Consider the following 15,914-nt stretch of genomic DNA (forward strand, 5'->3'; position numbering starts at 1 on the left):
GATGTATGGCCCATTTCCAGATGGTCTGTGCTAGCTGTGTCCCTCCCTGTTTTTGTATGTAGTACATGGCTGTCATGTTGTCTGTACGAATTAGGACAGTCTCGCGTACTAGCTGAACTTAAAATGCTTTCAGCGCCATAAAAATTGCTGATTTATATGAAGCTGTTTCTGCTGCAAGCTCAAAATGCCCTGATTTGTGTGGGTTTGGAGATGCACTCCCCAACCTGTCAGTGTTGCGTCTGCTGTCAGTACTTTGTGTGGAACCGGGTCGCTGAAGGGCCACCCTTTTAAAAGGTTTTGTGTGTTCCACCACTGCAGAGAGCGATGGGTGCAGCAGTCTACCAACACTAGATATGATAACTGACCATGAGCTTGGTTCCACTGACGTGCTAAGCTTTCCTGTAGGGGACGCATCTGAAGTCTCATGTAGGGGTCTATAAAAATGCAAGACGCCATCATTCCCAGTGACTGCATGAACACACGAGCTGTAAGGAGGGCTGAGACAAACTGAGACATCAGGGTTTGTATATTCCTGACTCTGGCTGGAGTTGGGTATGCTAGAGCTTTTTGTGTGTTTACAGTAGCTCCGAGATATGCTTGAGACGTGGATGGTTGGAGATGGGATTTGGACAGATTTACTGTGAATCCTAGCTCGTGGAGCAATTGCACAGTTTTTTGCGTATGGCATAGAGAGCTGTTGAGCGAGCCAGTCGTCTCAGTATGGGAAGACATGAATATGTTGTTTTTCTTAGATGGGCTGCGACTACTGCCAAGCATTTTGTGAAAACCCTGAGTGTGGTTGTTACTCCGAATAGGAGGACTTTGTTATCAATAGTGCTGACCTGCTACCACAAACCTGAGGTATTTGTGGGGCGCAGGGTGTATTGGAATATGAAAGTAAGCGTCCTTTAAATCCAGAGTGGAGAGAAAGTCGCCTTGCTGAAGAAGGAGAAGCACTTGTTGGAGTGTTACTATATGAAAATGGTCCGACTGAATGTATAGATTTAGCTCTCCGAGGTCTAACATAGGCCTTAGATGTAAGAAACTGGCTCTATATAGACTGCACCAAAGTGAGGTACAGTGTGTATAGAGTCCAAGAGTCCCCAGAGGTAGGAAGAGGTAGGAAGAGGTTAAAGTTAGATAGAACTTTACTCTCTAAAGTGGTATCTTGGTAGAGCAGTAAAGCAGTATCAGAGGACAGCGTTAAGCATTTGATCTACCCACTCAGTCAGCAAATGAATTCACACACTCAAGAACTGAACTCTAGGCCAATTGTTTTTGTATAAAAAAATATACGGGTACAGGTAAGCATTAAATACTTTTCAGTAATAAGTTACTGGATACAGAACAGTTAGAAAATGCAATAGGAATTGTACTTAGTTTGATTTACAGGGGAGCAGTAGTATGCAGCACGTAGCAAATACAGCACATTGGAATGAATAGACCTTTTCAATAAATTGCACGTGTACTTTTACGTTACTTTTTCTAACTCAGTGCTGGATGCCTAGATTCAGCACTGGGACATTTCCTGTAAACAAGTGAGTAAATCCGTTTTTGTTATTCGTGTGATTTTTAAAGAATATTTTCAGATTTCAAAACTCCACACTAAGAAACTTTTTGAAGCTGTACATTGAAATGAATAGGCTTTGTAAACAAATTGCAGGTAAGTTACTGTCACGTTACTTTTTCTAACTCGGTGCTGGATGCCTAGATTCAGCACTGGGACATGTCCTGCAAACACGTGAGAAAACACGTTTTAGTTATCTGTATGATTTTTAAAGAATATCTTTAGTTTTCAAAACTCCACACAGTCGTTTTTTGGAGGGAAACTTGTCAATGCTATCCTATGGAGGGAAAACAAGTTATCGATTTGCAGGTAAGTAAACAACTGTGGGAGTTAAGGTTCAGGGGTTAGACTCAGAGGTCTCCCAGGGTCAGTGATGCACTGTGATTGCACCCGCAACGGCACAAGGGCGGCCAAGTGCAGAGTGTTGAGGCCCAATGTTATCCTATGGAGGATAGGGGGTCTCTGGTTGGTGGCTGCTGGCAAGCAGGACACAAGGTTGTGGGAGCAAAGCTCCTGGGTTTTAGCTCTGGGCAAGTTGGGGGCCAAAGTAGCACCAAAGGAGCACCCTCAGCAGCACTAGGGCGGCCGGGTGCAGGGTGCTGTTTTGAGGTCGGGTGCCCTGTTGTTCTCAATGGAGAACCTCTGGGACAAAAACACTTCAGGCTTGGGGACGAGGATCTTCCAGGTGCGACCACCCCTTCGAGGGGTAAGTTGGAATGTTGAGGGTTGGTTATGCACCCTTGGTTTGGGCACACAAGGCCGTGGGGCGTCGGGTGCAGGGGTGCCTTGGGACGTCAGATTTTCTTTATTGCCTTGATTGCTTAGGGGGTTCCTCTGGATTGAGACTGCAGGTGTAGTCAGGAGGGTTGGGTCAGGACAGGGGTCGGCGGATCTCGGGTCAGGATCGCCGGGGGGACCTCCTCGTGGTGTTTTTCCACTTGAGTTCGGCGGGCGAGGAGTGGGCTGTATTCGTGGTGTCTGGCTGGTTCCAGAAGCTGCAGTTTAGACACGTCCGGTGTTCACAGGAGACACAGCCTGGAAAGTGAAGGCAGGCAGGTCCTCCGGGGTTTGTGAGGTTTCTGGCTGCTGGACACGCCAGGGTTTTCGCAGGAGCAGGTTTGAGGGGAGACCGGCCTGTAGGGCTGGGGCCAAGCCAGTGGGCGTTGTCCTCTTGTTAGTCCTGCGCAGCTTTTCGTCCTTCTTATCTTCTTTTCTTGTTGTTGCTGGATTTCAGGAAGGGTGCCCCTAAATACTAAATTTAGTGGTGTTACAGGTAGGTAGAGGGCAGGGACCAATGGTTGCCTTCCCTAGGGCACCCATCTAGAGGGGTGACTGGTGTATGCCAGGGCAGTGGTTTGTGGGCATGGCACACGGGGATGTGTGCCATGTCGACTCTCCACTTTGTTCTGCACCAAGACACGCAGTCTGCAAAAGCAGTGTGTGAGTGTCAGGGTACAGGGCCTCTAAGGGTGGCACTATAAGTGCTGCAGCCCTTAGAAGCCTTCTCTGGTCACAGGGCCATAGGTACCTGTGGTACAATTTACCAGGGGCGGACATGTGACCAAAGATGCCAATTGGGTTTAGGCTTCAATGCAGTTTTTGGGGAAAGAACATAGGCCCTGGGTACCTGATTAGCAGGAGCCCATGGCACACTCAGTCAAAGAACATCAGCAATTCAGCAAAATGTAGGGGCATACCAAGCCAGAAAGAGGGCACTTTCTCACACTTGGTAAAGACACCCTGCCACCATGGGTGCACGTTAAATCGTGGAGCAGGGTTCCAGCACAGTAAGTATAAGGAAGAAAAAGTTACCAAAGCACACAGACAAGTCCTGACAGGTCTCTGAAGACAATGAAATTTCGAGAGTAAAAGTCAATAGAGTGCTTTTCATATAGATATTCTCGACTTGTATTCTTCTTCAGCAGATGCATGTTTCATCTACAAGACTTTTTCAAGGTCGTTTAAGACTGAATTTCTATGTCCATGTAGTAAGTAGATCATGGTCAAGTAAGAGCATCTCCCTTGTGGACTTTTACACGGCCACGAACTATGGCAGCTGAGGTTTATTAAGGCCCGCATACCTCTACGATTACCAGCATTGGCACACGGTGAGGAAAGACTTGAAACTCACCTTATGAGGCATATTTTGACCTCATGTACTAAACAGGAAATTACTTCTAGGGTCATTGAGTACACTTGTGAAAATCATCCTTGGGGTGGTCTTGTCGAAGGAGCTGTCATTTCTAACAAGGGTTTGGTTATTGATATGGTCATAGTCAACGGAGATGTCTCGATGGTTGTCGATGGCACCTGAAACACAAGTCACAAAAGGAGTGCCACAGATTATGTTGATTGTGGCTTTTTCTTCATCGTGGATGAGGATGACTTGAGATGTCACTGGTGAGCCCAGCAGTTCTGTCACAGAGTAAAGGGAGCTGGATTTTCGCTGAGTCTTTTGTGCAAACCGGTGTTCACCCTTTCTGGAGTGTTTTTTGAGGAAACTCCAGGTTTCCTTTTTCTGCGCTGCCTTGGTGGAAGTGCTCAGTGGAACACTTTTAATCGAGTCATCCCACAATGAGGGCGCAGCTCCCTTAGAAGGTCAGTATTTTTTTTCCTCCCATAAATATAGCACAAACCTCCTCTCTCTATCCTTCAGAGTCCTGGAAGATAAGGTTTTTTCAAATGTTGCTACATGAAACCCTGTGCATCGCATAAAAGCAATGAATATATTGCTCATGTGGGTCATCAGTATAGATCTTTTGCTATCCACAGGTAGAGTAGGATTTGAAAATATAGGTTTGTCTCTATCAGTCACGATGACAGTTGGTAACAGACAAGAGGTCTCCTTGTCCCAGAAACTAGAGCTTTTCCACAAAATTACCAAACAATGCACTAAAAACAGAAGATATGTCTGGTTGAATTCCTGGGTATACCAAGAAAGTTACAGGATAAGATCACTGAGAGATCAGCGTACAGCTTTACTCAGGGACAAACTCAAACACAACAGGCAGTAGGAATCAAGAGCTATGGTGGCCACTATGAGGTTGCAGAGCTTTGCACTCACTGCACCAAACACGTTTTTTGGCACCTATGCCCATTTTAACACTTCTTTGCGAGTATTTAAAGTTAACAGGGACAACCAGCCTGACGAAAGGGAATGACTCAGGCATATATAAAAGATCTAATGCTGGAGTAGTAAAAAGATCACAACAAAATCACTAAGCAAACATAAGTGCATTTGACTGCTAGAAATGGCTCTCAGGGCACCCAAGTGTCCCGGGGATAGAAAATCAAAGAGAATGAATATGTCTATCAAGTAAGCACCATGAATGTACTAGGGTGTCGTCAAGCCATAGACAAATACAATATGAACCATAAGAGGCAGTCCCCTGGTGCAGAAAGAGTGTGTATAATAGATCTTCTCTTCATAACTCACACCAGACTCTAGAACCCCTTTGTAGAACTCACCTTCACCCCAAGCTGGAGATTGAAGGCAATCCTTTATTTCTCTACCCAGTTGATTTCCTCTGCTAAACTACACACTCTTCTCTCAATCTCTTCTGCTTCTCTGTCCAGGTATCAACCTATCTCTCAAGTCAAACCCAATGACCCCTTTATTACTCACCTCCACCTTGGCTTGAGATCTGTGCAAGCCCGGGCAGACTGCTTGCCAACTTGGCAAGTCCGCCATTGGTCAGCAACTGGTGAATAGCAGTGTTTTTTCCACTACCAGAAGCAACAAACGATGATGCTGATGTCACCACAGGGATGGTGCGCACTATGTTTGTTGCACCTGCGCTCAAAGATGCAATGCTATGAGCAGGCACTGATGTCTTAACCACCGGGTTCTGAAATGTAAACAGAAAAGTCTTGATCAGCACACCTGAGAGCTTTGCAACAAGTAGAAAAGAGCAATTTGGGGGAGCAGGAGGGAGATGTAAGCACTGTGAGGCTGTAGAGGAAGCTACTGGGTAAATAGGAGAAAGAAAAATTATCAACAGTTCAAACGGAGGTCTGTAAACAAACAGTAGGAAGAAGGATTATGTTACTTACCCTGTAAGTATCTGTTCTTGGTATGTAGAGCTATAGATTCACATGCTTTGTATACTCCTGCCATCTAGTGTGCCGTCTGGATGTTTGCAAGTTGTTTTTCTTTGCAGAAGTCTTTACTAGTCACAAGTTAAGGTGACTCCTCATTTCAGTGAGTGCGCATGGGCATCAACTCCATTGTTAGATTGTTTTCCCCGCAAGAGGCTGAGAATGGAGTCAGTAAGTGTAGTATAGAGATGTCCATGTGCATAAAATTTAAGTAATAAGAATTGCAACAACCACAGGTGTCCAGGGAGGAGGGAGGGTGCATGTGAATCTACAACTCTACATGACAAGAACAGATGCTTACAGGGTAAGTAACGTGATCTGTTCGAGGCATGTGTTGTAAATTAACATGCTCTGCATAGACTGTATAGCAGTATTCACCCAAAGAGGTAGCTAACCAGTGGGTGTTGCAGTTGTCTGAAAGAGTGTTTTTTGCACTGCATGTCATACATTATCTTGATAACGTGCTACTACATCCACACAATAATGGTTGGTAAATGTGTGTGGTAAGGACCATGTAGCTGCCTTACATATGTAAGCTATGGGAATATTGCCATAGATGCTCCTATTTTGCAAGTAGAATGTGCTCTAGGAGGTATAGTTAAAGTTCTTTTAGCTTTAACATAGCAAGTCTGAATACATTTCACGATTGATCTGGCAACATTGAATTTAGAGATAGGATTTCCTTTATGAGGAGGAGCAAAGGCACCAAAAAGCTACTTTGTTGTGCGAAAATCTTTTGTCCTATCAATATAATACAATAGTAAATGTAAATGTAAATGTAAGGTGTTTTGTAGCGCGCTCAATTACTACCGGAGTATCCTGGCGCGAATGACCGCTGGGGAACCCGTCCTGGCTTTCCCTGTGAGATGGTCCCATGCTGGGTATCTCCAAGGTGAAGCCAGGCATCCCCGGCGTCTGTGGGGGGCCGTTGTAGCGATGAGGCAAGCTTAATGCCCAGAGTTACCGAGTGTGATCACTGCCCAAAGTGGGCACCGAGGCGAGAATTATCAGTCCGCTGACCCTGGTCCTCGACCCTGCCGCGTCGGGAATCGAACCCTGGTCCCGGGCCGTTCTCAGCCTCCGGGTCTGATGTCAATAGTGCCCTTTTGACATCAGGTGTATGCTCAGCCCTTTCTACAACTGAATCAGGTTGAGGGGAAAAAAAACAAGTAACAACTGATTGGTTGGAAGGAATTTTGGGATTGTACGAAGAACCATTCTAGCTCCATGAAGTTGAAAGACAGGTTCTTCTAAGGTTAATACATGAAGCTCACCAACACGTTTTAGTGAAGTGATAGCAAGACGAAAGAAAACCTTACACGTAAGAAATTGTAATGGGCAGTTGTGTAATGGTTCAAAAGGAGCGACCCATAAGCCTTGTGAGAACAATGTTAAGGTTCCAAGCAGGTGCAGGTGGTACCCTGGGTGGAATTATTCTTTTAAGGCCTTCCATAAAAGCTTTAATTACTGGAGCTTTGAATAAGGATAAATGTTGTCTGTTTTGAAGATATGCAGCTACCACTGCAAGATGTAGTCAAATGGATGTGTAGGCTAAGCCTGCTCGCTGTAGTTGAAAAAGATAACAAAGAATATGTTGTATAGAAGCATCTAGTAGATTGTGTTTTTATTACAATATATCAGAAACCTTTCCCCTTTGCTACATAACATGCCCTAGTGGTAGGTTTTCTTACTTCCTTAAGAATTGTCATACAATATGGTGGTAGGTTTAGGTATCCAAATTCTATGACTTCAGCAACCAAATCGCAAAGTTGAGCTCCTTGGGGTCTGGATATCTGATTTCTCCATGGTTCTGTGTAAGAAGGTTTGAACAAAGGTGAAGCTTCTGATGTGAAATTACTGCCAGGTCTAGTAGTGTGGTGTACCATGGTGACGAGCCATGTGGGAGCCACTAGAATTAGCGTAAGAGATGTCTGCCTGAGCTTCCGAACCAGAAACAGAAGCAGGGGAGAGGCGGAAAATCATAAGCAAATATACCTAACCAGTTCACCCATGGGGCATTGCCTTTGGATAGATGGTATGGGAACCTGGACACGAAGTCAGGGCATTTTGTTTGTTGAAACCCTCATTGTTTGGAGTATGGAATAAGAACTTGTGGGTGGAGGGGTGGAGTTCTCACTCGCGGACTTGTTGAAGCATTCTGGTGAGCAGATCGGCAAAGTCACTGTCAGTCCCTGGAAGATGTTCTGCTACGAGTTGTATCTTGTGATGAATGGCCTAACGCCAAATGGTCTGAGAGAGGCTTGACAGTTGTAAAGAGTAGATGTCCCCCTGTTTTTGTACATAGTGCATTGTTGTTATATTGTCTCTCTGGACTAGAACAACTTTCCCTATCAGTTGAGGTTGAAATACTTTCAAACCCAGTTGAACTGCTCGCAGTTCTAGGTAGTTGATATGAAGGTTCTGTTGTTTGATGGTCCAGAGACCCTGAACTGTTAGATGTTGTAAATGTGCATACCATTCTGTGAGAGATGCATCTGTTGTGAGCACGATCTGTGGAATAGGGTCGATAAAGACCCGACCTTTTGATAGATTCTGTGTGTTCACCACTGCAAAAGTAAGTAAGTAAAGAACTTGTAGAGCGCACGAATGCGGAGGTGTCTTGGCGCCGGGAGTAACCAGGAAACAAGCAAAAAGACAGAGAAATACTGTATCATTCCTATGAAGGGAATAACCAGGTTTTAAGCATTTTCCTAAACAGAGGTCTGGTAGATTGAAGCCTAATATCGATTGGTCGCTAATTCCAGAGCTTGGATGCTCTATAGGAAAAGCTTCTACCTCCCCATCTAGCCTTATAGATTTTGGGTACCCGGACTAAGACTTTACTGGCAGATCTAAGATTCAGACGGGGTGTACCACTGAAAAAGTTTCTGTAGTTCCAACGACCCTCCAGCATAAAGTGCTTTGTGCACCAGGCATAGCGCCTTAAACTCGATGCGCTGCCTGACTGGAAGCACGTGAAGCTCCCTAATGCTGCTAAAATGTGGTGGTATTTAGGAATATTGAGCAATACTTGTGCTGCTGCATTTTGCAGTGATTGAAGTTTTAGCCAGTGACGTTTGCCTAAGCCCAAAAAAAGGGCATTACAGTAGTCAATTCGAGAGAGAATTTAAACAACTACAACCATTTTTCTAAGGCCTAATGAAATAAAAGGCAAACTTTCACGCAAAATGTTTAATAGAAAAAAGCAGGATGATGTCAAAAGGTTAATCTGTCCTGCAAAATTTAATTGGATAGCAAACAGAAATCCCAAGTTCCTCACTTTTGTCATAGAATCCAGGCAATGACCTGCCTCTGCCGGCCACCATGATTGGTTCCATATTGGACGTCCATTTCCAAACTCCATGACCTCCATTTTATCAGTGTTTAAATTAAGATAATTCTGATGCATCCACTCCATAATGTGCTTAAGACAGCTATGAAATCTCCCTACCACGGTTTCTTAACTCGAAGAAATGGCGATAACAATCTGAGTGTCGTCGGCATAAGATACCAACGAGAAACAGTGAGCCCTGGTTAGCTTGGCATGAGGCATAACATAGATGTTAAATAATGTTGGCGAGAATGCTGAGCCTTGGGGGACTCCACAGGGGAGTGAAAACCTCTCAGATTTAAAGCTATCCCAACACACCCTCTGTTTCCTTGCAGTAAGGAACGAGGTGAGAAGAGTTAGAGCAGCCTCTTTAATTCCTACTAGCAGCCCGCCCCGGCATTGCCCGGGGGCAGAAGGGGGCTGGGGGCTGCATTTTGAGTGTTTGTGTAGTCCCGGCCGGGCCCCCCGCCCGCCCCGACATTGGTTGTACCGCTGCCCGCCCGCCTGCCTCCCGGCCGCCTCCAGGCCGCCCCAGGGTTGCCCGGGGCAGAAGGGGTCTGGGGCTGCATTTTGAAGATTTTAGTCCCGGCCGGGCCTCCCGCCCTCCTGCCCGCCTCACGCCTTACATCAGCAAAACTCCGGCCCCCACTCCCGGGCCCCCGCCCGCCCCGACATTGCCGTGCCCGGACCGCGGACCGGCTCCCGCCTCCCGCCTCGCCTTACCAGGGCCGCCGTGCCACTCGTCACTCCTCGCCTCACGTCGGCCCTCGTCCCCGCTCCTCCCCGCGCGTCATCACGCAGGTGTAGGTCGCGGTCAGCGCTACGTCGCGGCCGGCGCTTGTTTTAGGGGACAACTTTTTTTTAAAACTTTATGTTTTTTAATTTACATTTAATTTTTATTTTTTGCAGCCTATGTCCATTTACACACCCTGTGGTTTACTACAATGTATTGGGTGTGTGGATTGGCGCTGTGGTTCCCGAGTTTACCTTGCCAAAAGGTGCAAGTTCTCTCTTTATAATAGTAGTATAGATTGCCTTCAGCCGTTGCGTTAGTACCAGATGATTCACAGTGTCAAACGCAGCTGATAGGTCAAGTAGGATTAGGACGGCTCTTCCTCCCCAGTCGAGCTGCATGTGTATTTCCTCAGTTAGGTCTTGGTTAATAGATTTCTCGAGGATTTTAGCCGCCAGGGGTAGACAGGAAATTGGTCGATAGTTCTTCACCTCTAACGGTTCAGGCGAGGATTTCTTTAGGATGGGTCTAAAACAGGCTTCCTTGCAGGAGGCAGGGAAGAATCCTGTCCTAATAACATTTTCCAAAAGTGGGGTTAGTAGAGTACTAATCTTATCCGAGGCCAGATGTATTATGGTGGGGGGACAGGATCTGTCGGGGACCCTGATTTTGTGGCTAGTAACAGATCGCTAACTTTGTGCACAGATAACTGTGAGAAGCTAGTCAACTGGCCAACCACAGAAGAAGAGGAAAATCCTCCATCAGTGGTAAGATGGAAATAGTAGGGGCAGTGATCCTCCCAGGCAGTTCATCATATATCACAAACATCGATGTGTGCGGCTGTCAACCAACACTAGATCTTTTAGCTGACCCTGTGATTGATTCCACCGAGATGCTAAGCATACCTGTAGAGGACGCATATTTAGGCTTGTATGAGGCACTACTGCAATTCATGACGCCATCATCCCTAGTAATTGCATGAAGGTTCTGACTGGGAGATACTGGTTGTTTTGGAACTTTAGTAGCAGTGTTTTAAAATTGTGTATTCTGGCTACATTGGGATATGCCAGAGCCATTTGAGTGTTTAGAATAGCTCCTAGATAGGGTTGCAGTTGTAAGGGTTGAAGACAGGGTTTTTGCATATTGATTGTAAATCCCAACTGATGTAGAAGGTTGATTGTAGTTTGAGTGTGTTGTAAACACTTGAGATTTGTGTTGGCTTTTATAAGCCAATCGTCTAGGTATGGGAAGACAAGAATTTGCTGTCTTCGTAGATGTGCTGCTACTACTGCTTGGCATTTGGTGAATACTCTGGGTTCAGTTCTTACTCCAAATTGGAGTACTTTGAACTGGCAGTGCTTTTGCCCTTTTACAAATCTGAGGTATTTGCGATATGCAGGATGAATAGGAATGTGAAAGTATGTGTCCATTAGGTCCAGTGTTAACATAAAAGTCACCTTGTTGTAGAAGCGGAAGCACCGGTTGAAGTGTGACTATATGGAAGAGTTCTGATATTACGTATAGGTTTAATGGCCGGAGATCTAAAATTGGCCTTAACGAACCGTTCTTTCTGGGAATTAGGAAGTAGAGTAAATACACCCCTGATCCTTGATGTTGGAATGGAATCGGTTCTATAGATCCTTTTCTAGGTCTCACTTGGAGCAGCGTTTGCGCGGTCTCTTCTAGAAATGTAGTATTCAGTATATATGCCTTAAACTCCGCCCAGCTTTACAATTAGCTTCTCTTCCTGACTTTTATAAATGATGGTTTTTGATTTGTCAATAGGCTTAGTAGTCCCTCGTTAGTACCCCCTTGTCTCTCTTTGTAATCTGCCATGAGGACTGGCCCTTTTACTGCGGTATTACGCAGTATGTTTTATTTACTGTATGTAGGCACTATTTTCTTTAATGGCTTTCTCCTATCTCACACACAACAGGCTTTCCAGAAATCTGCAACTGCTTGTTTACAATTTACTACTGAATGAGGCTCCCTCCCTCTCTTCGGCTCCCTCCTCCTTCCTCCTACTTCTTTAATCAATGCTATCTGCTGCTAGTTTTACATGGACACCCTCACCCAGCTTTAATTAGCACCAACATCCTGCCCTCCTGCTGCTTGTTTAAATTGTCCTGCTGAAATGCATGTTGCAAACTGAGGGTTTGGGTATGCATTAGGGCAGAGAAAGATTAAAGTTGGAAAAACACTTTTTTGGACAAACCCACATTAAATGTAGTTTTCTCCACAGTCACCTTTTCTTTCTCAAAAAAGATTTTGCAGCCATTCAGATGTTCAAAACAACTTCCACAGTGTGGAAGTTGTTTCGAACATCTGAATGGCTGCAAAACTCGTTTGTGTGGCAGTTTTCAAAGAACCAGATCATTTATGAAGTGCCCTCTCTCCTCCTATATCCGCAGAGGCAGGTTAGCAGTGCATTAAAGACCCACAGTCTCCCAAACACTCTGTCTCTGGGGACATTGGAGGAGGGTGGGCACTTTATAAGGATTCTCTTTTAACAAAACATTCAGCATGCGTTCTGAACACATGTTCACCCTACAGGATTTCTTTTCTCAACAAACTAACAGGAAGGATTGCGGTTTCACTTTTTAAGTAAAAATGAAAAAGCTATGTAAAAATTCATTCCATGTACTGACATGAAATGCATTTTTACAAAGCTTTTTAATTTTTTCTTAAAAAGTGAAACAACAAAATCTTTCCTGTTAGTTGTAAGATTATTTATGAAGTTCCCACCCTCCTCCTATGGCCACAGAGACAGTTTAGCAATACATTAAAGACACATTGTGTCCAAAACGCGCTGTCTCTGCAGACAAGGGAAAAGGGAGGGCACTTTATAAATAATCTTGTTATGTATTTTATATGTGCATAACAGCCCCTTGCATCTTTCATTTACTGTCACTTAATCCAGTTTTCAGGCTTTAATGCAAAGGTGGTGTTTTCTTCAGCACACATTTCAGTTGTTAGAACACAAAGCTTAAGAAAATGCAAATGTCACTGCTCTGCGAAATCCAGTCTTTTGTTATTCTTAAGTAGAGTGTATTGCAAAGTTTTCACGCTACTCGCAAGCTTTCTTACGGGTGCTCCAGGAAGGGGATAGCCCTGCTAAGATAAGGATAAGCAATCAAAGGCTATGAATGTTTTCTAGAAACATGTGCTGCTTTTCTGTTACTATAATATGATACAGCGTGGAATTTTTGTTGAAATCATCCATTTCATTCTCTGTTTTAACAAACATTTCCCCGATAATCCCAACACTACTAGCCTAACATAACTAAAGTGCCTACAATATCATTCAAAATCAAAGGGAACTCAAGACCTGTAAACAGGGCATATTAGATGTAACCAATACATCTGGGTTATTTGTTATAAGCAAACAACCATAACCCACAGGTTTGTACAAAAAGACTCCTCCTTTATTGGAATAAAAAAATAGTTCTGCTCACTCAGGAACTATAAACATGGTAGCGTTCTTTCTAGAAATTGTTAGAATGTTAACATTGTTTGTCTGAAGCTTTTGCATGATGTTTTCACCGTTTTTAAAGGGAAGGATTTTTTTTATATGTACTCAGTCAGCACTGCTGTAGATAGACAACAACATTCAGCGCCACAAAAATCAAAACAATCGACACAACTCCACAACACACATGCAGAGCTACACAATTCCACACCACACAACGTAATTACAATCCACATAATACCATTCAACACCACCTAATTCAACTCAACCTATTTGCATGCTACTCAATACCACAAAAATAACTCCACATAAATCCACTCTATGGCACATAACAATCCACATAAATACACTCCACACCATGCCACATAATTCCATTCAAGATATTTTCCCTGAACACTACACTGATCCATGTCACACTATTCATCTCCACACAAATCCATTCCTCACTACATAAACACCAAAATACATTTTTCCACTCCACAGAACAATTTCACTACGCACCACATATATTACATTTATAACACAGAATTCAACATCATACCTCAAAATTCAACAGCACACCACATAATTAAACTCCACTGCATAACAATCCACAACACAAAATGTCATTTCACACAATTACAATCCAGTCAAAAGCACCAAATTACTATTCACATAATACAACTGCACACCATGCCACATAATTCAACTCCACACCACATGCATCCACTCCAGTCCATAACACAAGATATTTCTTCTTCAGCAATCTTTATTTCGACAAAAAGTTGTCATAAAAGATACAAAACAGCTCAGTAAAATAATGAATAATACATTAAAAACAAGCATCTGCAGGGCATTATAAAACCAACGGATACATTTTAACAGTTATTCATTACAAACAACAACTGAAAGGCATTTATAAAACCAGTGCATAATCAAATTTTGACAGTTATCCGACGTCCTCAATTAGTAGATGTCTTCTCTCATGCCATATACTTTCTAAGAATTTTGCCACGGCAAAAACAATCATACCGGATAAGTCAGTTTTAAAAACCCTATCCGCCTGCAAACAGTGAGAAAACCCTAGGTTTTTGCAGGCCGGGACAATCCAGTGGCTCCTAGCCCTCGCGTAAGCACGGCAGAAAAACAGTATGTGCAACTCAGTTTCTTGCTCTGATTGGCACCCAGGACAGTGACTCAGGGAGACCATTTACTGGTAAACGCTCGAACAGGCAAAGTGCCATACCTCCATTGTAGGTACAATTTCCTGGTGGAGGTTGGGAATATAATGTCTAAGACTGGTTCAAATTTGTACATGCCCTTAGCCTTTAAAAATGATTCAGTCAGGGTGCCCGGATCTGTATTAAATATATGTGCCTCAAGTTTGCTGTCGTAATACAATGTGACCAAGTGCTTCTGTGATATTCTGGTGCAAGAGGACAGGGGGTCTGACCATAAGGAGGCTAATCCCAATCGCCCTAGATCATTCCTTATGTAATTAAACCAGGGGATTTTTACCACATTTGGGAGGGTCAGGATTTCTTGCAACTCTGACCTATAATTAACTAACGAGGCGTAGTTCATATCCTGCGCCAAAAGGTTAAGGGCCTAACACCCAGGTCTTCATCAAGGGGTTTAAGATCCAAATCAAGCCTCATTGGCAACAGGGGAGTGCTAGGGGGTAGTAATAGTAGCTGCCTGATAAATGTATGCCCTGTTGCCACTAGTTCGCGCTTACACATGTGGCCCCAGAGCTCGCCTCCATACATAACCGCACCCCTGGCCTGAACTCTATAAATCTCTAACGGCGGTCCAATCGGCTTAGTGGAGGATTTATTTCTGTTTGTAAGCCTGATGATTCCCCCCGCCAGTTAGGCCAATTTTAGTTGTGATTTTGTTTGATGGTGCCCCCATGTCATTTTCTCATTTAGGGTGACCCCCAAATACTCAAAGGTTCGGACCCTTTCTAGCCTGGTTGCACCAATATGCGGGTTGGGGCGAGATTTTGATGGTGGATTAAAAACCATAAATTTGGTTTTTAGTGCATTGATCTCGAGGCCATGTTCTCCACAGAACGCCTCAAAGCCGTCTAGCACTCTTTGGATTCCCATAGGCGATTTAGACAGCAGCAGGGTGTCATCCGCGAACATAATCGCCGGCACCCTGCTGCCTGCCAACTTAGGGGCATCACTGTTTTCCACCCCATTCAGATGGGCAATTACCCCGTTGACAGAGGCAAAACAAGGTCGGTGCAAGCACACAGCCCTGTCTTACCCCCCTGTCAACGGGGAATCTATTGTGCAAAGTTATCTGTATGTAGGCGGATAACTATATTTAGTAGGTGTTGCGGAACCCCCAAGTTTGAGAGGACAGACCAGAGTTTTTTACGGGGTACAAGGTCGAAAGCCGCCCGTAGATCCACGAAAACGGTGTAGAGGCTGCCATCCTCCAACTTTACCGTTTTCCAAAATATGAGAGCCTGGCGGAAGACTTGGTCTATAGATGAAACTCTGTTCCTGAACCCAGCCTGATATGGGCTCAGGACAGAGTGATCAAGCATCCATGTTAATAGGCGATCCAGAATCAGCCTCGCAAACATCTTTTGTGAGACGTTGATTAGGCTAATAGGCCTGTAGTTGGCTGGGAGCAGGGGAGAGCCCTTCTTGAAGATGGGAACAATCTCTGCTCCCAGCCAAGTACTAGGCACCGGCACCCCTCCAAAGATATTTACTTTTAC

The 15,914-nt window shown here is 44.4% G+C and overlaps 1 protein-coding gene across 8 annotated transcripts in view; it reads right to left on the reverse strand.

Moving 5' to 3' along the window:
- The window catches only part of KANSL3 (KAT8 regulatory NSL complex subunit 3), a 535,939-nt gene that overhangs the window by 95,945 nt on the left and 424,080 nt on the right, over window positions 1–15,914 (reverse strand). For all 8 annotated transcript variants that reach the window (XM_086943340.1, XM_086943345.1, XM_086943341.1 and 5 more), the window contains one exon: window positions 5,193–5,415. In XM_086943340.1, the coding sequence (XP_086799466.1) occupies window positions 5,193–5,415 (223 nt within the window). The remainder of the gene's footprint in view (window positions 1–5,192; window positions 5,416–15,914) is intronic.

Source organism: Lissotriton vulgaris, chromosome 11, assembly GCF_964263255.1.
Source record: "Lissotriton vulgaris chromosome 11, aLisVul1.2, whole genome shotgun sequence".
NCBI lineage: Eukaryota > Metazoa > Chordata > Amphibia > Caudata > Salamandridae > Lissotriton > Lissotriton vulgaris.